Source organism: Danio rerio, chromosome 19 (genome assembly GCF_049306965.1).
Source record: "Danio rerio strain Tuebingen ecotype United States chromosome 19, GRCz12tu, whole genome shotgun sequence".
In the NCBI taxonomy this organism is placed as follows: Eukaryota; Metazoa; Chordata; class Actinopteri; order Cypriniformes; family Danionidae; genus Danio; species Danio rerio.
Genome location: NC_133194.1, coordinates 37,470,892 through 37,493,389, shown reverse-complemented (window position 1 = coordinate 37,493,389; position 22,498 = coordinate 37,470,892). Strand labels below are relative to the sequence as shown.

Sequence of the window (22,498 nt, the reverse complement as noted above, 5' to 3'; positions counted from 1 at the left end):
TCGTCTGGCTTTTATGTTGTGCGTGAGCGTGCAGGGATGCCGCAGTTAACAGGAAATGGCACAGTAATTACAAGCAGTACAGATAATGACACACCCCATTAAATCTTCAAAAGGGGACGAGCCTTTGGTGTGTGCAGTTTTGAACACGCTGCGCTTTCATATAAGATTTACACTAGCAGAGGTCAGAAAAGGGCTCACGAGTGCATAGAAGCACCTTTATTTGTGCCGGGTGTGTTGGTCACACATAAGTAGAGTGTGTTTGTACTGGACCGTGTGTATGTTTGGTGGTCAGATGCAGCGGATGGGGTTTGGGAAGGGTGGTGTTCCATCATCTCCATTCTGCAGCTGTGTGTCCGTGTTTATATACAAATATTTAAACCCACTCACATCCTTTCCCACCAAAACACCGTCCACACCGCAGAGCCAAGCTTTAGTGGCATCTCGCAATCCTGCAGTGACATTTCACTTTGAGGATTCTATCAAACCACTGATTTTCCTAGTAAAACATACAAGTCATTAAGACTGGTCAATTGGAATTTTGGTTGAGAAATGACAAGTCTGTTTAGACGTGAGGGGAAAAAAAGACATTTATTCACTCCATTTATATTTAACTCTATTTAAAGAGCCCCTATTTTGCAACATAAAAGGTCATATTTTGGTTTTGGGGGTCTCCAACATCAGGCTAATATACATGCAAGGTCAAAAAAGCACTTTCATTGTCTTGTAATCTGCATTTATTTTTACCTAATAGTCACAATGACTCCCATATGATTCGTTTAGCGATTCATTTGTTCCCAAACCCCTCCTTAGGCTGAAGCTAATATGCACTCCGATGACCCAGTCTGTTGGGCTGGTCGACTAGGTTCAGCGCAAGACAGAGAGAAACGCCCACCACGTCTATGAAGTAGCACACAGAGTAGAGAACCCAATGCAGACAAACACCAGCTTGTTACTCTACTCTTTACGCTAACCCCAAGTATAAACAACGACACACATTCAGTATTAATCACACAGTGGCAAAAGTTGAACTACTTTGAAAATTGTGTGTGTATAAACAGCTGATGGTGGCCATAGCAATGACAAACAGTAGAGGATCGCGAGTTCAGAAACGCATTTAAATCGGTAAAAGAATAAGCACGCATCGCATTTTTTACGAGGTTTTGGATGTAATATGTAAACAGCACCATAAAGATTTAACCTGAGAGATGCTTTACAAGCATTAATCTATAATAGATAAGTGATTACAAGCCTTGCGGAGCGAATACAATACAACACACAAATAATGTTATGCAAACTACACATAATGTGGCAACAATTTTAATTACACTTGCATGTTATTATCTGGAGAAAGAAACTGGTCCATATGAACTGTAACAGTTCCTGACAAAGTCCCATATATAATAGTCTCTGCTCCTTCCATTATTAGCAAACGTCTGACAAATCCCGAGTTGCAGGGAAGGTTATTGTATCAATCGTCAGAAAAATGACAGGAACAAACTCAGTACACGGTTGGCTATCCGCTTGTTAAGTGTGACGTCACGCAAAGCAGCTTCCGGGTCCAAGCGCTCTATTCAACTGAATGGGGAGACTCGTGAAATTTTAATAATAAACGTTTACAAAGCGATTTAATACTTTCGAATATCACGATCGCAATATATATGTCCATGCCTAATATCCAATGGCCAGAGAGCAATTCATTTTTTTTTATAAATTGTTAAAATGTTAATATTTGTGATGCAGCAAGCCCAGAGATTGTTGTGTACACTATGGCTTTATATAAAATTTACTTTAATGTGTGCTATGAATAAAAAGTGATCATAAAAGAATGATTTCTCAACTCAAATGAGTAGCGGCTTGGACCCGGAAACAGTATTACATACGTCACCAACAAGTCCTGTGATCCCCCACATTCCGCTAGTGTCTAATTGGAAAGGCACTTTAGTAATGTACCGTATCAACATCGACGCGTTCAAGCAAAAGATCTGAACCCAACACGATTCATTTATTTGGGTCGACTGTTTCGTTAAAGAATCAATAGTTTTAAGCACAGAGCACTTTTAGATTTAAACCTCAGCTGGATGATTTCATTCACTTAGTGCTGTGTTAACTTACTGCATGGAAGCTCATTTTCAAATACCCATAATAGGGGGTCTTTAATTTAAACAGTTACGACTTTTTATTTTAATGTGTTATTGGGCATTAACTAACAAATTAACAACAACTTATATTAATAAATGCTTTTGCATTGTAGTTGTCATTACATTGACTTCAGTTAAATTTGCTGACATTAGCAAATGAAGCCTCACTTTACAGAGGTAATTAACAAAGGCGTATACAGTCAGAATCGTCAATGTCAAGGGCCAGATTAGCGTAAAGTTGGTCATAATCCTGGACCAGGCCACATCCTGAGCTGATACTGCGGCAGTCATTGAGGGGTAGAGAGCATGAGGCTGATTCATGAAAGACCACAGTGACAGCCGAGTCTTCGCATTGATCCAGTGGGCCAGCATGATCATCCGCCGGTGACCTATTCACAGCTGAAGATCTCCACAATAAACCTCCAGTGTTCTGCAGCCTCCGGCACTTAGACTGCAGCTCCGCACAGAAAGTTTGGCCAGAGGAGAAACGGTTATGCCAAACTGAGCCTAGTTTTTTTTCTTCACTTTCGTCAATTGGTGAAGTTTGTTCCTCATGACTGGCTTGCTTGGTTTGGGACTTGTGGAGCTGCGCATCGATGGATTTGTTCTTCAGTGTTTGGACTTTCAGTAGGGAAAATTAAACCACACTGAACTGAACTTCAACTCTGAAAACTGGTCTGACTCCGTTTCAATTTACTAGAACTTCTCTGTTAAGCTGATCTGACACAATCTACATTGTAAAAGTGCTATAGAAATAAAGATGAAATAAATTTTTATAATATTTACCTAAGTACACTGCTCCAAAAAATAAAGGGAACACTTAAACAACACAATATAACCATGTGTTGCCTTTATCTTTTTAGCAGTATGTTTATGCATTTGGTGCTGTAATGAACAACTACTAATATAACAATCTGAATATTCCTAACAGCCACTCTAAAAGTTTAAATAATATATTTTCAAGTGCACACGATATCAGTATTGTCACTATCACAATACATTGAATTGTTGAGTATCAACATACGTCTCATACACAGTGATCTCTCACTGCTTGGCTACCGCTGAACCCACAGAATACAAATTTAGTTTTCATATTACTGTAGCCACACAAACTCCGTCCCATTCTGTGCAAAGACTGGATCACATCTCCACTCCAAACCACATGATAATTGTCAGCAATTTGTGAGGTATGTGTAGAAGATGAGACGGTTTGATAGGGCAGATGGAGACTGAGGTGAGAAGGGTTCAGGATAGAGAAAAGGGCGGAGGTTTGAGATGATGGAAACCCTCCCTCTGCGTAAGCCTGTTTCTTGGAGGGAAGGAGCTCGCCTGTGTTCAGAGTAACCCTCCAGCGCAAGCAGCACACAAGCTAAGAATACCACAGCTCAACAAAGTTCAGCGGTGAACCAATACAATTCCTTCTCAGAGTTTTCAGGAGCCTTGGATTTTCCATCCTTTGGATTATTTGTTTTTTTTTTTAAAGCTCAACTTTTCATGGATTACCTCAAGACAGTTTTGTTTTTCAATTAAACAGAGGATTTCACCAGTGAAGAGTTCTCAAAAGAAGCAGGTGTGCTTTTTAAAGGTTGACCGCTGTTTTTAGTTACTCTACCCAAAGACTTTCCATTCAACATTGTGCTTTGTCCTTCCAACATCCAAAATCCAGTTTCCAGGATATATTGTCATCCATCTTTGTAAGTGCACTATAAATTATGAGATTGCTTTGGTAAATAAAGTGACGGCATGAGGAACGACTGTCAAGAGGCGATAAACTGAGCAAGTAAACATTGCACTCTTCCAAATAACGATGACTGCTGTGGAATCTGAGTGGCTTAGACGTTCGAGTGTTGTTCGGGGTTGAACTTCGAGACGGTAGTCAGACCATTCCGGGAAAACCAACGTCGGGTGAACAGCTAAAAGGACAAATATCTTTACAGACGGCTGGGCTCTTCGCTACACCAATGGACAGACACGAGGTTGAGATTGTGTCCTCAAAACACCAGAGCAGAGGGAGGAAACGAACCCGACTTTTCCCTCCGTCCATCTTCCTCCCTCTGTGTGTATTGCTGTGTGTTTGGGGTCAGGTGGAAGGAGTGGTTCATTCCAGCTTTCGTCGGCTCAGCGGTCGGGAAAAGAAGGAGATGCAGAAGGAGATTTTATCCATTTTGGGTCTCCCCGGGCGGCCTAGGCCTCACCCGCCGCTGCGGCCGCCTTCCTCCGCCCCGCTCTTCATGCTGGACCTTTATCATGCGGTGTCGTCTGAGGCTGATGACAGGCCGGGTTTGGGTTTCACTCCGGAAGTGGTCAGTCATGCCGCACTGCCCACTTTAAGCACACACATGCCGCCGCTTGGTACTGTGGTCAGTGAGGCCGACACGGTTATGAGCTTCGTGAACCTGGGTAAGTGACAGCTGGTAAGGGTTAAACACACTTATCTGACAGGGGGACGCTGATGAAGATACAGTGGCCCAATTGAAAAGTAAATGTAATGAAGTGTATTTGTGAAGTATTAAATGAAGTAGGGCTGCACAATATATCGTTTCAGCATCGATATCGTAATGTAATCATTCACAATAGTCACATCGTGAGTATACGCAATGTTGATTGGATTGTATGTGTATACGCAATGTCTGGATTATAACTGATCATTTTGCAAGTGTTTTTGAGTCTTGTGACTGTGTTTTTCAAATTGTACTGTTTGTAACTTTAAAAAATTAATAACGATTAATTTTATTGAATTGTTTACAGAACAAAGACTGTGCGGTATTATTTTATATTTGATTATTCAATTACTGTATACGTAAATACTGTTCGACTCCTCGTAAAACAACAAAACACTGTTTATTTTATTTGTATCTTTTTGTTTATTGGTGGTTCTAGCTTAAATGCAACACCGGGTGAATTTATCTATGCTTGTAGATTGTTTATTATATTTTAAGCACTCCCCTACTAAATCATCCCAATCAATCTAAAATGATAAAATTTTTTCAAAATAGTTTTTCAACTCATCTAGTAAAATTGTATTAATATCGCAATATATATTGCTGAATTAAAAAATATCACAATATTAGAATTTTCCAATATTGTGCAGCCCTAAAATTAAGTAACATTTATCTGAAACAAATTCAAAACAAATCATTTTACAAAGGAAAGTTTTTGGGTTTAAAGTTGTAAGAACTAAAGTTCGCCAACAAGTGATTCTGACAACTATTTATGGACAGTTTATATCTGTCAAACATAGAAAGCATTGCTTTTTTAGTATTATTTGTGTGGTTTACTATTTAAAATGTAGAATAAACACTTTATAAATTAATTAATTAATTTTCATTCGGCTTAGTCCCTTTATTAATCAGGGGTCGCCACAGTGAAATGAACCGCCAACTTATCCAGCTTTGTTTTACGCAGCAGATGCCCTTCCAGCTGCAACCCAGTACATTTACACACATACACTACGGCCAATTTAGGTTATTCAATTCACCTGTACCAGCATGTCTTTGGATTGTGGGGGAAACCGGAGCACCTGGAGGAAACCTACGTGAAAACGAGGAGAACATACAAACTCCACACAGAAATGCCAAGTGGCCCAGCCAAGACTCGAACCAGCGACCTTCTTGCTGTAAGGTGACAGTGCTAACCACTGAGCCACCATTTCGTTCAACACCAAAAATACACAGTTGGTGAGAATTATTAGCCCCCCTGTATTATTCGCCCCCGTTTATTTTTTTCCCCAATTTCTGTTTTACGGAGTGATTTTTAAACTTCTGACTTCAAATGTATATAAATAAAATCAATTATTACCTATAATGGTTACTATGATTAACAGTGTTACGTTGTATCTTATTTTAAGCTTTTACTTACAGTTACCTTTTTTTGAATGAAATAAAACAGGTTTAAGTACTAAATCCAAATTTAGTTAAACTAAAAATGTATTTTCATATTTTGGCCATTAATTTAAACATCAATTCTGTTTCGGGAGTCTGAACTGAAACCAACTTCAAAACTATACATTATCTCTGGCCACATCCACACTATAATCAGGGTGTGAATTACGGGGGGGGGGGGGGGGGGGGGGGTTAAGGGGTCTGACCCCCTTATTAACGCTTGATCCCCCTTAAAAAACATTTTTAAAAGATGTATGGGGGTCTGCCCTTTAATAGTCAAGAAACAGTTTGCTTTGATCTGTATCTTAAATAAATATAATTAATTAAATTATATATATATATATATATATATATATATATATATATATATATATATATATATATATATATATATATATATATATACAGTTGAAGTCAGAATTATTAGCCCCCTTTTAATTTAATTTTTATTTTAGATTTCCCAAATTATTTTTAACAGAGCAAGGAAATTTTCACAGTATGTCTGATAATGTTTTTTCTTCTGTAGAAAGTATTATTTGTTTTATTTCGGCTAGAATAAAAGCAGTTATTAATTTTTAAAAAAACATTTTTGGGACAAAATTATTAGCCCCTTTAAGCTAATTTGTTTTCGATAATCTACAGAACAAACCATCGTTATACAATAACTTGACTAATTACCCTCACCTGAATAGAGCTATTTAATAGAGCTATTCAAATACATCTGGTGAAATTGCATTCATTCCGCAATGTATGTCGCAGCAAAACAAAGCTAAATATCGCAATGTTAAATTTTCCCAATATCGTGCAGTCCTAGTTCAAATGTTCACAGAAATTCTAATTTATCTTAAGGTATCGTCAAAATAGTGGGAAAGGTCTTTGTTTTCCCTTGGCATGACATTTTAACTGATACAATAACATTTAATCTCTAAATCTTTTTGGGTGGTGGGGGAAGAACTGTAAAGTACTGTTTTATAGCACAAACATGTAACCTAGATAGTTGTTCATAGTCATATATGCCACTGGTTTTAGAGACTGGAAGGACTGTAATGTGTATTGATAATAATAAAGTCAGTTTACTGAGACAGAGCCACAATCAGTCCATCATCTCTTCCTGTCTCATCCCAAACACAGACGATACTTATCTGTCACGAAACAAACAACAGTTTAACATCCTATTTACAATTACTGCTTCTCTTTCCTGTCACAGTACGGCTGGTTATCACCTCTTTATCTTATTTATTAGACCAATGTTGTTCCAAAGACAGGCATCGCTGCTATTATTGCTCAAATTTCCTTGTGTCTGGAAAAACGCGGGAAATATCACGGCGTCCCGTTTTAACGACAGACGTTATAGCGCGGATCATGTAAGGAAATTTTGCAACTTGTATATATTTCAATCAAAAACGTAACTGTTAGTGCTGTAATGTTAACCTAAACATGACGTGGATTAGCCTATACTGCCTGTCTGAATAATAGGCGTACAAATATGTATTTAGTAAACATGAAGAGCAGTTTCTTGTCCTACACAGATACTCACATGTACAATAATTACATGTTTGGTGTATTTCATCCTCTGTATTCTCTCTAAATGTGCCCATAAACTTCTCCAGAGCTGCTCTGACAGTCAATTAGTATTTTACACATGATTTTATCTTGCAAAATGTCGTTATGGTTACAGAAACACGAACGTATTCAAAACACGTCAAAATAAAAGTTTTTACTTAAAGAGATTGTGACAGATATATATATATATATATATATATATATATATATATATATATATATATATATATATATATATATATATATATATATATATATATATATAACCAGCCTGAATAAAGGGTTTATTTTTTTTCCTCAAAAAGTGGACCTTTTTGTAGTTATAGGCCTCATTTAGGCTACTATTTAATTATTAGACTTAGGCTACGTTACTGCAGTGGTTCTCAAACTTTTTTCACCAAGTACCACCTCAGGAAAAAAATTGTCTCTCCAATCACCACCATAATGACTTGTATTAAAATACTCTACAAGTATCACCCTAATGACTGGTTTTAAAATACTTAGTAGGCCCAAATAAGCGAGAGGGGTCTGCATGCCTCAGCCCTAACCCTACCTGTCACAGTGACGTAACTCACTCAATTGAGTGCATTGTGTCTGACACTGCATTATTGATTGATGCAATCTCAGCTCACAGGTAAAACAAAAAGATAAATAAAATGTCAACGTTTAAATTCAAATGTGATTTTAAAAGTTAATTAAAATGGCATTGTTCTTAAAAAGATAAAAGAAAACTGCTGTACTTAAATGTAAAGTATTATCATAAAGTAGCCTATTCATCAAAACCTGCAAATGTTTCTTGGACCTCATAGATATAGGTAATACCAGTCATAATATTCATATCTGTTTGAGAAATTTTAAAATATATGTTGCATGTATATGTGACTTATATGTCTTTGAAATCTAAAACGTAAACTTGTATTTTAAATATATGAATTAAATTTACATATTTAAATTAGACATTAGATCTGCTTACTGCTCGTTAGAGTAGGCTATGTGTGTCAGAGAAGCAAGTGATTAAACTATACCTGTCAACATTTGGATATAGAAATACGAGATACGTCCCCAACAAAATTACAAGTATGGGGAGGAAAATAACCTCAAATGATAGAATACATAACTTCTCGCCTCACAGCAAGAACGTTGCTGGTTTGAGCCTCGGCTGGTCTGTATGGAGTTTGCATGTTCTCTCCGTGTTGGCGTGGGTTTCCTCTGGGTGCTCCTGTTTCCTCCGCAAGTCCAAAGACCTGCGGTACAGGTGAATTGGGTAGGCTAAATTGTCCATTGTGTATGTGTGTGAATGAGTGTTTATGAATGTTTTCCAGTGATGGGTTGCAGCTGGAAGGGCATCCGCTGCATAAAACACATGCTGGATAAGTTGGCGATTCATTCCACTGTGGCGACCCCAGAATAATAAAGGGGCTAAGTCGAAAAGAAAATGAATGAATGAATGAATCGTTGTTATCGTATGTGTCAAAGGGTTAAAAGTGTGTTAATTTTTTTACTTTAATTTTTCAGCGATTCCTCCGCATACCACTAGAAGATAGCCTGTGTGCCAATCGGGTACACAGTTTGAGAACCACTGAGCTACTGCATTTTAGTGACATTTCAAGCACTACTTGAGCTGAAATAGATTGTCAGATGGTCATAACCAAAAAAAGTACATTTGAAAATGCATGGATAACAACAACAGTCAAAATAGTATTCAAATTCATTTTATTATATGTCACTTTTGATGCTAACTCATTTTTATTGGTCCTTTTTTGTTCCAAGATTTATAATAAAAGTTCAAAACCAAAAAACAAACTAGTAAGGAAAATGACCACTTACATTATATTGTATGTTTTCTTGCACATCTGGATGTTGGTCTCATGAAAAATAATTGTTAGCATTGGCCAAAACTGAATAGCTGTACTCACACCTAGCAACAGCCAACAGACGACACCACTTGGTCTTAAATCCTTTTTCAATGGGTTATTTTCACTATTTATGACGGCATAGCAGTCAAAATAGGCCAACTCAGCTCACGCGTGGAACAAATTTTGGACCTTTGTCAGTGAGTTGTGGGTCTTTCAAACCACTCAAACCCTCCCCTGGCTACAGGCCTGCATTGTGTATTAAAATAATAAAAATTACACAATTATTATTCTTTGTTTTAAATGTATCACAAACAATGAATAATTGAACAAATATATTCTGCCATAGTTAAATGTATTGTTTTATGATCTAACTGACCATGCTTTAATTAAAATACATTTTAAATTAATAATTTAGTATTTTATGTAGTATTTATTACACATGGAAACTGACTTTTGATTTCAGTCAGCCAGCCCCAGGGCTTCCGGTTATATGTCATCATACAAAATCGCCGCATTTAAGATCTGATTTCTTTCTTTTTTTTTTAAACAGCGCTCTTCACTGCCTGGCTGAGATACGATATAAAGTGGGTATCAGACCAAACAAGAACACTGCATTAAATTATATTTTTCGGCGCCATGTATTTAAATTATGGAAATTAATTGTACTCCAGTATTTTCAATGGAATTTCTGCGCTGACCTATGGCTAATGACAGTGCCTGTGTTTAAACTTTTTTTTTTGTCTCTTTTATCTCCTTTTTAACTGAATATATTGTATATACTGATATATTATATATACACTGATGCTGTTAAAGGAACTTTATGAAATTGAAAATAGTCACATAAAGCTCTCACCGGAAGTTCATCATTGGCTGAATAACACTAGCTGTGTATATATCTGTGAGAACAAATAAACTGATTTTAAAGGTCCCTTTGGTTACTGATTTAAACTTGTAATACTAAGTATTAAACCACTTCATAACCGTGCAACAACCATGAATGGTTTCAAAAAAGTTTTTACTCAATAATCTATAAGGCTTAGGCCTATTGGATTAAAACAATTTATGACAAAGGAAAACAATAAGATGATAAGGATAGTTACATCTATTTACAAAGGAAGAGTTAAAATCCAAAATATATGCTATATATAAGAAATATAAATAATCGTGACAGAAGAATAGGTCACGTGTCAAGTTATCTTATTGTTTTCTGTCTCACTGACTGCATTGCCAAATAATATTTTAGAAGAGGTGTACTTTTGCATTTATGTTATAAAATATAAAGGTTGCAAAAGGTTTTTAAAAATATGGACAAAAATATAAAATTAATTAAAAACTTTCCATAGTTTAATGAGCATTTTAATAATCTGAATAACCATTTTTGCACAACAAGTAAAAGTATGTGGTATAAAGTTCTAAAATTGGGTTTGCAGTAGGTTTTGGCTCACCAAAGGTTTTTTTTCCACTATAAAGAAACGTTTGTGCATTGGAAAGATTTTCATGAATGTTAAAGCAACCATTGGTCCCAATAAATGCTTATTACTTTCAAGAGTGGACTATTCGTATGTTGAAATCATGTTCTCACAAGCTTCTGCCGGACTCTAACATGGTGTTTACTCGATGTGTATTCTTATTCTTGTGTCTACAAAGGCCAGTCCACATCATGCAGGCCATGTGATGTTGTAGTGGGCACACAGCTGTGGCGAATTACAGGCCCCACTGAAAGCCAGAAAAAAAAGATGAGATGAAGTGGATGAAAATACTGTTGGGCACTCCTCTAAAAATACAGCGCTGGACTGTAATTAGTGGTGGTGCGCTGAGCTGCTGCTGCTCCACAACGCCTCTAATTACTCCACTGCAGAGCCCCGGCCGTGGGTGTCAGTCCGCTCCACCAGAACAAATGTTCCCTATTTTGTTTCCCCATCATCTCCTGCCAATCAGCCCTTCAGTATATGTCTTCTTCATCTCAAGTGTCTTCAGACTCAGTTTCACAGTTGTTGTTTTTATTTATTTTTTTCTCTCTGTCTGACCACAGTTGAACAGGAGAAGGATCTGCTCCAGCCTCGGCCATACTGGAAGGAGTTTCGCTTCGATCTCACTCCGCTTCCTCAGGGAGAGACGGTCACCGCTGCTGAGTTTCGCATCTATAAAACTCTTACCATGGGTTGGCGTTTCAACCACACCCTCCATATCTCTGTCTATGAAATCCTGAGGGAGAAAAGACACAGGTCAGTGCTTAGATATGCAAGCTAGACTGGATGACATTTAAACTTGGAGGCATGATTGATGGATCCTTCAGGATTCTTCTATAGGGTTTTACAAGTGGTTTCAATTAAAGATTAAAATATGGTCTAGTAATCATAACTTGATGATAATAGAATACTTTGTACTGCAATATAAAGTGCAACATGTAGGCTAAAAGGTTTTTATTTAGTTACAAAAAGGGGCACCTTTTACAAGATGTAACATAAGCCTTTGGTGTCTTTAAATTGTGTGCGTAAAGTTTCTGCTCAAAATACCCATCAGATTATTTATTATATTTATTTTATTGTTATTTATAATCTGCCCATTTTGGTGTCATGAGCACAATGTAGCTGTTTTTGTAGCCTGTGGTTTTAAATCTAAATTAGCTGCTTCTCCCCACCCACCCCTCCCACATGCTTCTCCTGCATTATGTCAGATAAACAGCCGTCAGTGATAGAGACAGACACCAATGAAGCCGAAATACAGCTCGTTAGTCAAAAATATCAAGTAAGTTTATTTCATGTATTGTGGTGAAGTTTATTCCTGCCTTTCTGAAACAATGAGTTACACAAATGCCATTTGCAGTACACACACACACACACCTATATATAAATATATGTATATAAAAAAAAGCCGCTAAACACCACTTCCACCAAAAATGAGCTAACGACATTGAGTGAATGCTTTATGAATGTAGTACAACATCAACAAATAGATTTGCTTCTGAATCATCTAAATCCCGGCGTTTGCGCATTCGGAAATAACAGTTTGTTGCCAAAAGCCGCTAAATGGCACTTGTCTTTGACAGCAAAAGCCGCTATATCTCGAGAACCAATCAGAAAGCGCAAATTGAATGATATGTTTTCAATGTAGCAGTGCGCTAATACGCCGGCTTTTATGAGGAGACCGCTTTTTATTTTGATTTCGATTTAAAAAGACGGAGTTTGATGAAATGGATGAGCCTGCCCGACTGTCAGTGAATGGCAAATGAAAATGTCCCTTAGCTCAAAACTCTGTATTATAAAAAATATATAATGTTTTTCATAATGTTTTTTTTGCGGAGCGACACTACTTTTAATGTCCAATTTACTCTACATTAAACGACAACTGTTTTTCACAAAAGACAGAGTTAGGATGCCATTTATATCCCACGTGGATGCTATAAGGATAAACAAGAGATCAAAACTTAAAAATTAATGAAAAACAGCTTCTCAAAGTCTCAGAGAGGCATCCTATTTTTTGCCCAGTAGGCCTATCTTGTGTTTTATTTGCTAATGTAAAGTATTTTTTAAAAGATAAATATAATGTGTAAAACTATACATTATTTATATTACTTTATAAAACCTATACATCTGATAAGCTTTTTATATTAACGGACAATGCACAGATATTGATGTTTCACAATGTTTGTACACAAGATTATTTGAAACTACCAAGCTTTGTTTGCAATGTTTATTTAATCTAAATCTCAACTATCAGAAATGACAATAGAATGTTAAGATTTAATGTCAGTTGTAATGTTATTGATTAATGCACTTACTTGACAAATTTAATTCATTCATTTTCCTTCTGCTTATTCCCTGGTTTATCACAGCGAAACCACCACTTGACAGATTTATATATTTTTACTTTTAAGTGGTTTGTGTCGGTTTTATGTTTGTTAAAATAATTTCTATTTGCATCTTTAGTGATTTTCAACTAATTACAGCGTCTTGTTCCAATAGGTGGATTTAGAAGTTTTTGCAAAAAAAAGAGCTGAGGTGGATTTAGCTGGTTTAGATGCAAAAGAAAATCTACTTTGTTAAAAACCAAAGAAATGTCTAAAGTGTTATTTTTGAAAAAAGGTATTTTATTTACTAGCTAATAACCTTATCATTACATAAATGAAACTTCTGAACCTAACTATAGGATTATAATATATATATATATATATATATATATATATATATATATATATATATTTTTTTTTTTTTTTACAAACATGCTCTTTTTAAACGTTTTAACCAACAGAGAGTTGGAACAGATATTTTATTTCCAGTTTATTTGCAAAAAAAATTATTTATATTTAAAGTTATTATAGAAGGGTGGCGTCTGCCAATCAATTTGGTGGGCGAAAAAACGGCACTCCTATGTCACATTTCGGTGGACCTCATTTTAATGTCATGAAATTTGATTTTCATCATAGGTGCCTTTTAAAAGACAACTTTGAAAATAAACTACTTCTTAAGAAGATTATTGAAATAAGCAACAATTGATGACAAGCCATTAATTTATTATAAATAGTAAAGCTACCTTTATTTTCCAATAATTCAGTGGAATTGGTCTGGTTTCAACCACATTTAAGGACATTGTTCAGATATTGTATTACGTTTGTCAAGACCTGCCTTTAACAACACTGAAAATTATGATTCACTGGAATTACTCAATTGTTTTAAGATAAGTGGTTGCAAACAATTTATTTGGACTAAATTAAAACAAACAAATTTAGTTGAACATTACTAAATTTAATTATAAATTCCTTAATTTTATTAATTTAAAGTACAGACCATATAAATTGTTTGCAACAATCTTCTTTTTTTCTGTGAACTTTGGTTGAATTTATCATAACTTTTTTTTTTGCTGATTGCTCAGATGACTTATTTAAATTAAGCTTATACAACAACATTTTTTTGGGGGGACAACTTTATTGTTTTATGCTCAATCCACTTAAATTTGGAAAAGACTAACAAGTAAACTTACTTGTTGTCCCAACACAAATCAATTGTGTGGAACCCAGCATTTTTCAAAGTGTCAGAGAAAAAATCCGAATCAAGCATTCAAATACCCTCTAGAATAAAAAAAAAACAGCCCTGAACTATCTATTTTACAACTGAGTTTATAAAGTACTGAATCAGATTTGAGGTTTTGGATGCTTTACTAAAGTTCATTACTGTTCCTTCATTAATGTCACCTTCAAGATTCATTATGAAAATGCCATTAGGATCTTGTGATTTGACAGGGAGCCTGAGCTGGTGCTGCTGGACATGCAGTCTGTACCTGCGGGTCAGGAGGGTTGGCTGGCATTTGATGTGACTTCTGCAAGCAATCGCTGGCTTCTCCATCCTCGGAGCAACCTGGGCATCCGCCTTTATGTGGAAACTGAGGAGGGTGAGCTATTTTTTACGTATAGTATGGAGACGCACTTGAAACAACCCCCACAAACGTTGCTGAGGGCGCATGCAAATACTACTAAATGCTGCCTTTACAAATTGGCAGATTTATATTTGATATTAAGATGCATTTTCATTCTTCAAAATAATTTACCTAATATTCAACAGAAGATAGAAACTCACAAGTTTAAAACCACATGAGGGGGAAAATGAGGCAATCGGGTGAACTCTTTTATGGATCTTTTTTATCTACTTTAATTAGCATGTACAGTATCTTAAATGTATGATATTTCAATTGAATATATTTGTGGAATAAGCTTATTTAATGTACATTGATATGAGACCATGAAAAACATCAAGAGAGCAGCAGCAGCCAAAACTACACCAAATGTTGGTGGTTTGTTCTAGAATCAGGATTAGTAACAGAACATTGTACTTTGTACTTTGTTTAAGTGTATAATTTTCAAAACCACTTTCTAATTCAATAAATCAGTTTAGTTGATCTGCAGTATATACAGTGCTCAATATATATGAGCTGAATTATTTAAATATTCAATATTTCAGGAGTAATTAATTGAATTAATTAGAACCAATTATTTCATTTACCAGAAACAAAAATATATAACACACACACACACACACACACACACACACACACACACATATATATATATATATATATATATATATATATATATATATATATATATATATATATATATATATATATATATATATATATATATATATATAAAAACACTGAATTCATACAGAATATAACACTGAATACAGTTTTTTTTGTGTGTGCCACCCCAAGATTTGGTGTGTCCTCTTCTGGCTACCCCTAAGAAAATTTTCTGGGGACGTCACTGGTTAGTACACAGGGTTACAGTGTAACCTGCTCACCTAATGTTTACATTAGTAATACTTATATCGATTGCTAATTTATAACCTCATGTGGAACTCTGAATCTGCGTCTCATTTTGGAGTCTGCTGCTGTCCACCGGAGATCGAATCTCAGTCACGGACACATGCTTTTAGAGCCTTTCTGAATGAATGAATCAAATATACGGTTTTCCACCAAGACACCAAGGTGCTGAAATATAATTGGCTAAACTGGCATTGTGCAGGTTAAACTTACTAAAACAAAGACAGACATTCAGGCACGTAAAACACATTTTCAAAGCAGAATATCTGACTTCAGCAGTTTTTCAGATAAACAAGAATGTTCACTCAGCATGTTTCTGAAATACCTGCAAACATATAATGGTATTGTTATGCTTTAGAAGAGTCAAAAACGTACATACAGCACCTTTAAGACAACAGGTTTATCTATTTTTTTTTTTTAAGTAACTAATCACTTTTTACAGTGTAGTTTCCAAGGTCATTATTAAAGTGCTTAAATGTTTTCCCAGATCACAGGTCATGGGTGGGTCTGGTGGGTCGGCGTGGGCCTCGCTCTAAGCAGCCGTTCATGGTGACGTTCTTCAGAGCTAGTCAAGCCCCTTGCCGCCCACCGCGTGCTCTGAAACACACCAATCAACGCAAGAAAAAAACTAAGTATGACCTGCCACACCCAAACAGACCCGGCATATTTGGTGAGCCACATTAAGCGGTTTAAGAGGCAGACTGTGTTTACAGGAGTGTATGAAATGATTTGCCTTTGAGCTGTGATCTTCTCACTTATTCCAGACCAAAATCATAGCAGTGGACGGCAGGCCTGTAAGAAGCATGAACTCTACGTCAGCTTCAGCGACCTTGGCTGGAAGGTGAGAAATGCTGGCTTTTCTACATTTGTTAGACATAGAAAAAGATCTTTAAAAAAAACAATAACAACATTGATTAATATGTTTTGCTCACCAAGAGGAAACAACTAGAGCAAAAAAAAAAAGTCAAAACTATTCGCCCTCCTGTGAATTTCTTTTTCAAATATTTCCCAAATAATGAGGACATTTTCACAGTATTTTCTTAAATTTTTCTTCAGTAGAAAGTCCTATTTGTTTTAATAAGCCTAGAATAAAGATAGAATAAATGCAGTTTTACATTTTTTAAAAAGGTCAAAATTATTCATCTTAAGCTATATATTTTAAATGTCTTCAGAACAAACCATCATTACACTGATTTGCCTAATTAAACTAACATGCCTAATCAGGCATGTGATCAGCCGAGGACAAAAAAAAGAAGGAATATGAGACCCCCCTCCCCCCACCCCAACAAAAAAAATAAATAGAAAGGTATAGCAATACTAAATTCAAAATTGATAATTTATAATATTCTTTATACAAATATTTGATATTGGCCACACAGTTAATGATTATTTCTATTTTTTAATAGTCTTTAATTAGTTTAATAGTCACCTAAATAATATTTACAGTTTTTTACAATTGCTATGACACTTTTTTTCAATACATTTAACAAGTTTCCTAAACTTTTAACACGGTTAGCACAACATCCGTCTTCGTGGGCTATACAATTAACACATTTCTTGTTACTTTGACACAAAATGCATCCAGTTAACACAAATTTAAAATGCTTGAACTTCTTTTACACACAAACTCAACCAAAACCAAAACAATGTCATTTTACAGTCCAATTTACCAATGCTTTCACACAGTATGTCAGAACAGATAACATCATGTTCTAAATAGAACCTGTATAGGCTAAAGCCACAGTAAATAGCTGTTCATATTGTCAATTGAAACACAAATATATTCCCTGTATATATAGATACAGAGTTCTGTAATGTGCTCACTGTTCCTTTCAAAAACCTCATATATATATATATATATATATATATATATATATATATATATATATATATATATATATATATATATATATATATATATATATATATGACAGCTCCCATCTCCCATATGAACATGATTCCCATATAGAAAGCACACTCATGGGTTGAGATTTTTCAAATCACATGATCATTCTGTATGTTCTAAAAAAGGACTCATGAGGTTTTTGAAAGGAACAGTGAGCACATTACAGAACTCCATCACCAATACGCCCAGATAAGATTATGCAATACAGTCATTACTTTACTATGCACAGTGTGTTTTGCAGTAACCTACTCTTCAAACTTGGCGTTCATTAGTACATACATTAGTTATAGTACAGTGAACCATTTACACTGTGTCTAATTACTTTTAGAGAGTCATGAAATTGGAGGTCAATCAAGTCCCACATGAAATTATCTATGTTGACGAGACTGGCTTCAACTTGGCGAAAAGGCGTCGCCGTATGAGAAACATAATAGGCCATAGGGCCATCGTTACCATGCTGGGCCAGAGAAGAAGTCGGGCAAATGCAGAATACCAGGCAGAATAGAAAATTATTTAGTTTTTTATTATACTTAATTGCGTTGCTTTTTCTGTTTGTATATCTTGCAGTGATGTCCTTTTCCAAATAAAGTCTGTACTGCAGCAATTCTGTGTCTGTATTTTTTACATCAACTGTAAATTTTATAAAGCAATTTTTTTTCTTTTTTTTGTATTGAATTTTTGTAGTAAAATAAAGAAAATGCATGCATTTACTAAACCCAACAAAATGAAAATGTAGAGAGTCTTAAAATATAAGGGCAAAGCTAATGGAGTTTCTGTAATGTCAGCTGATGATAGTGTTTTTATTGTCAGTGTGTTCTGATTGACTGAATGTTTCTGCTGGAAGAGAACGTGTGTTTGTGTTTTGAACAATTATGTCATTTTGAAACATGTTTACAGTGTTTTGTTAGACATGGTGTAGTGTGTTCGTTTATTATTGTATTTTGAAAAGAAGTTTAGAGGTTTAGTTTACAATGTGTGATTTTGAGCATAAAATTAACTGTTTTGTCAATTTTGTGTTTTAGGTGTGTTGCTGCGTTAAGAGTTTAGCAAACTTGTTAAATGTATTGAAAAAACTGTCATAGCCATTGTAAAAAACTGTAATAGGTCTACAATTTGTACCTCCACGTCGTGACAGTTCCACACACCACCGATAGATGGCGCCAGTAACACGGTTTAGTGCTCGTGTCCACAGAATATAAATGTTTCTGTAATTTAGTGACTTTTTTTCCACATGATAAATAAACTACAAGTCAGTCAGCAATCTGAACTGTTTTAATCCATTAAATTGTTTAAAGGCCTTAAATAAAATACATGTTGATACATTTGTAATATCAATTGACCTTACAAATCATTCAGGTATTAAATTTCAGGTGCTAGGGTGTAGCACTGAGTAAATGAAGACATAAGGACAAGTGACTAGCTGAAGATCATAGAAAATGAGCGTCTTGGCTTTATTTATAATGTACATAGTACAAAAAACAAAAAAACAACCACAAAAAAAACACATAGTACAAAAAGTCCACAGCCGCACACGCATTTAAATCTTGCATATTGTAAGTGGATTCCTCATCCGCTGACATCATAGGACTACATGATATTATTACTTTATATACACCCAGGGGCGTAGCAACCGAGGGGACGGGGGGGGGGGGGAGAGATACGTCCCTCTCACTTTTAGAGACAGACCATTTAAAAACATGTGATTAATAGTTATATGAACGTAAACTTTTGGATCTCATTCAGCTACCCCCCCCCCCCCCCACACACACAAACGTTTAAAATGTCTGCTACACCCTTGTATACACCATAGCCTAGTAGGTCTACATCCCTGAATGACGTTACTGCTCCTTGAGCACAATGAATAACAATGAAGGTGCAAACCATCAGGTCGTCTCCTTTTATGATGATGATGATGAACCTCATTAAGACCCAGCCACCCCCCACCCCTTTTGTTTGTCCACAGTTTGAACAAACACACATGTGGAGTAACAAAACATCATCTGCTTTGGCCATTGGAGTGTATATAATTTATATATATATTAATGTATATTTGTTTTTCAGGACTGGGTTTTGGCCCCTACAGGTTATTCTGCGTATTATTGTGACGGGGAATGTGATTATCCTCTGGGCTCTTGTATGAATGCCACAAACCATGCCATGATCCAGCTGCTGGTACGTGATCTGTACTTATAATGTTTCTTTATCAGATTACAAAATGAACTATGGGGCGGCATGGTGGCTCAGTGGTTAGCACTGTCACCTCACAGCAAGAAGGTTGCTGGTTTGAGTCCCAGCTGGGTCAGTTGGCATTCCTGTGTGAGTTTGCAAGTTTTCCCCATGTCGGCCTGGGTTTCCTCTGTGTGCTCTGAATTGTCCCACAGTCCAAAGACATGCGCTATAGGTGAATTGAATAAACTAAATTGGCCGTAGTGTATGTGAGAGTGTTTCCCAGTGAATTTCATATTTCCTGTGTCAATAGTAGCCATGAAAGGAAACATTAAAATATGGATATTAACAATTTGTAATGCCTAGTTACTTTTCACCCACCCTGTATATTTGTGTGTGCCTCCTGTCTCTTTTGGCAGGTTCATCTTCTGAGACCAGATGAAGTGCCTAAAGCCTGCTGCGCTCCAACCAAACTCAGTCCCATCGCTGTGCTCTTCTATGATGACAACAACAACGTTATTCTAAAGAAACAACGAAATATGGTGGTCAAGAATTGTGGCTGTTTATAGCCCCTCACGCATTCATGTTTTAAATCTGACACGATGTAGATTTGTTATAATACTCACAGCCACCATTTGTAATATACAGTCATTAAAATATTATATAGCCAAACGAGCGCTTCTGCCTGTCCCAAATGATTGACAAATGATATTTATTAAAGCGTCATGATGGTTTATCAGCATGTGACCATTTTTTGGAGGATTTAAGAGAGAATTTAAGGTTGGAATCCATCCCATAATAAAAATCTACTTTTCACATACAAGCTGTCTAATTGTGCATATGTAGGAAGTAGACAAAAGCTGGGGTGTTCATTTTACAAAAGCTTGTTGCTTTGACCATCACATCCACTTTTTTTTATTTACCACACACAAAGTTTATCATTTACTTTGTTAGCTCACATTGCTCATTTTGATGTGAATATTTAACCTGTGTGTGCTTTTGGGGATATTTTCATCCACTCTGAGGTAATTGAGGCTTAATTTGGCCACAACTTTTCCTGTTTCAGCAAAAGGAATGATTTTCAGTGATAAATCGTATTTTGAGACATAATTGGGGGAAAAAAAAGCTTTTTTATTATTCAACAATACACAGAAGTTTCTTATCCTTGCATTATATTTGTGGCTGTTTTTGGCCCATTGACTTCCATTATAATAACATTTTTTGATTGCAAAGCCCTGAAACCATCTAGCATTCTATATGAGTTCACACAGCTGATGATTGATGATAAAGCTCGTTTTTGACATGCTGTCCCATTTGCAGGGCGTGAGGGGAGTTTGAGCTCAGGTAGATGTCGATGAACATTGCTTTGGGAAGGAGGGTATTCTCCAAGACGAAGATATTGAGAAAAGAAAACTCTGGTTATTTATAGTGAGTTAGGAATCGTCTGATTGGATAATCAATCATGAGGTGATGTTGGACCAGCTAAGAACAATCATAAGCACGTGATCCTCTCAAAATTTGTTTATAAATAAACTTCATTTATAGTTGCTGTTTTTTTACTGTTGGAAAGTGGTAAAATTCTTATTGTTGATCCATGGCATTGCAAAAAAAAAAAAAAAAAAAAAAAAAAAAAAAAGCTTTCTATATGAAGTATAGTAAGGGTGTGTGAGAGAGACTTTTGTGCACTTATTTTAATATGTCTGAGAAAATCAAAATAGGTAGCTCTGGGGTCCATTCTTTGTACCTCAATTAAAATAAAACGATTTCTCAGATCCTGGACTCAGATTAAAATGCCTGGATGAACCTATAATATAGTAGCCTAAGGCTATTCAAGTTTCTTAAGCTGCGTAAGGAATAACTGGCAGTTTCAAGTAATTTTGCATTAAAAAAAATCAATAAAAGTGTCAGCAACTTATTCAAAGCATCAAATCATCATCATATTAGTCGTCAAAACACGTGCATGACTGCATAAATTATTATTCATAAAAAACAAAAAACAAAAAAAAACTGCTGAATATTGTTCATGTCCATTATCAAATATTATGCAGTTGTATCTAAAAGAGAACCACCCTGTGAAGGTTCTTGTACTTTTATTTCAGAGTGCAGACTGTATTCATATATATATATATATTTATTTATTTTACTTTTATTTCTTTAATATTGTACTATTTTCCCAAGTGCGTATAACAGGGTTCATACACATTTTTACTACTAAAATTCCATGACTTTTCCATGAGTTTTTTTTTATATATATTTTTTTAGATTTTTTTTTTAATTTAGATTCAGTTTATATTTATATCTATGTAAAATTGATTTAGATTATGCTTACACCGCACTAATAATGCGAGTATGTATTTGGTCAAGGACAGAAAAGTAGTAAAAACAACTAACCTATATAGGTTACTTATCTGTTTTACATGAATTTTCCGAAATTGTGGATTTTTCTGATTTTTCAAAACATTTCCAGGCCTGGAAAATGCCATGTCAAAATTCCATGACCTTTCCAGGTTTTCCATGACCATATGAACCCTAATATAACTACTACTGTAAGGAAATTTCAGCATTTAGTACATGCTGTCAGTATTACCTTTTCTTGAAATGCCCAGATCTAATCCTGTTTATGTGAAATAAGCCTGCTCCCGAGCAGGTTTGAGCTGCCTGACCTGTTGC

General features: G+C 35.5%; 1 protein-coding gene across 2 annotated transcripts; it reads left to right on the top strand.

The window, feature by feature from the left end:
- Positions 1–4,099: 4,099 nt before the first annotated feature.
- On the top strand, positions 4,100–20,648 carry bmp8a (bone morphogenetic protein 8a). Of its 2 annotated transcripts, none has more exons than NM_001044971.1 (7): positions 4,100–4,538; positions 11,471–11,663; positions 14,678–14,826; positions 16,244–16,426; positions 16,521–16,597; positions 19,724–19,834; positions 20,248–20,648. In NM_001044971.1, exons 1-7 carry the CDS (start codon positions 4,100–4,102, stop codon positions 20,395–20,397), a joined length of 1,302 nt encoding a protein of 433 aa, NP_001038436.1. In that variant the 3' UTR covers positions 20,398–20,648. The 2 variants fall into 2 exon arrangements, with proteins under 2 accessions (NP_001038436.1, XP_073787051.1); XM_073930950.1 differs by lacking the exon at positions 4,100–4,538 and adding an exon at positions 7,261–7,383 and having other exon boundaries at positions 20,248–20,645.
- Positions 20,649–22,498: the final 1,850 nt, after the last annotated feature.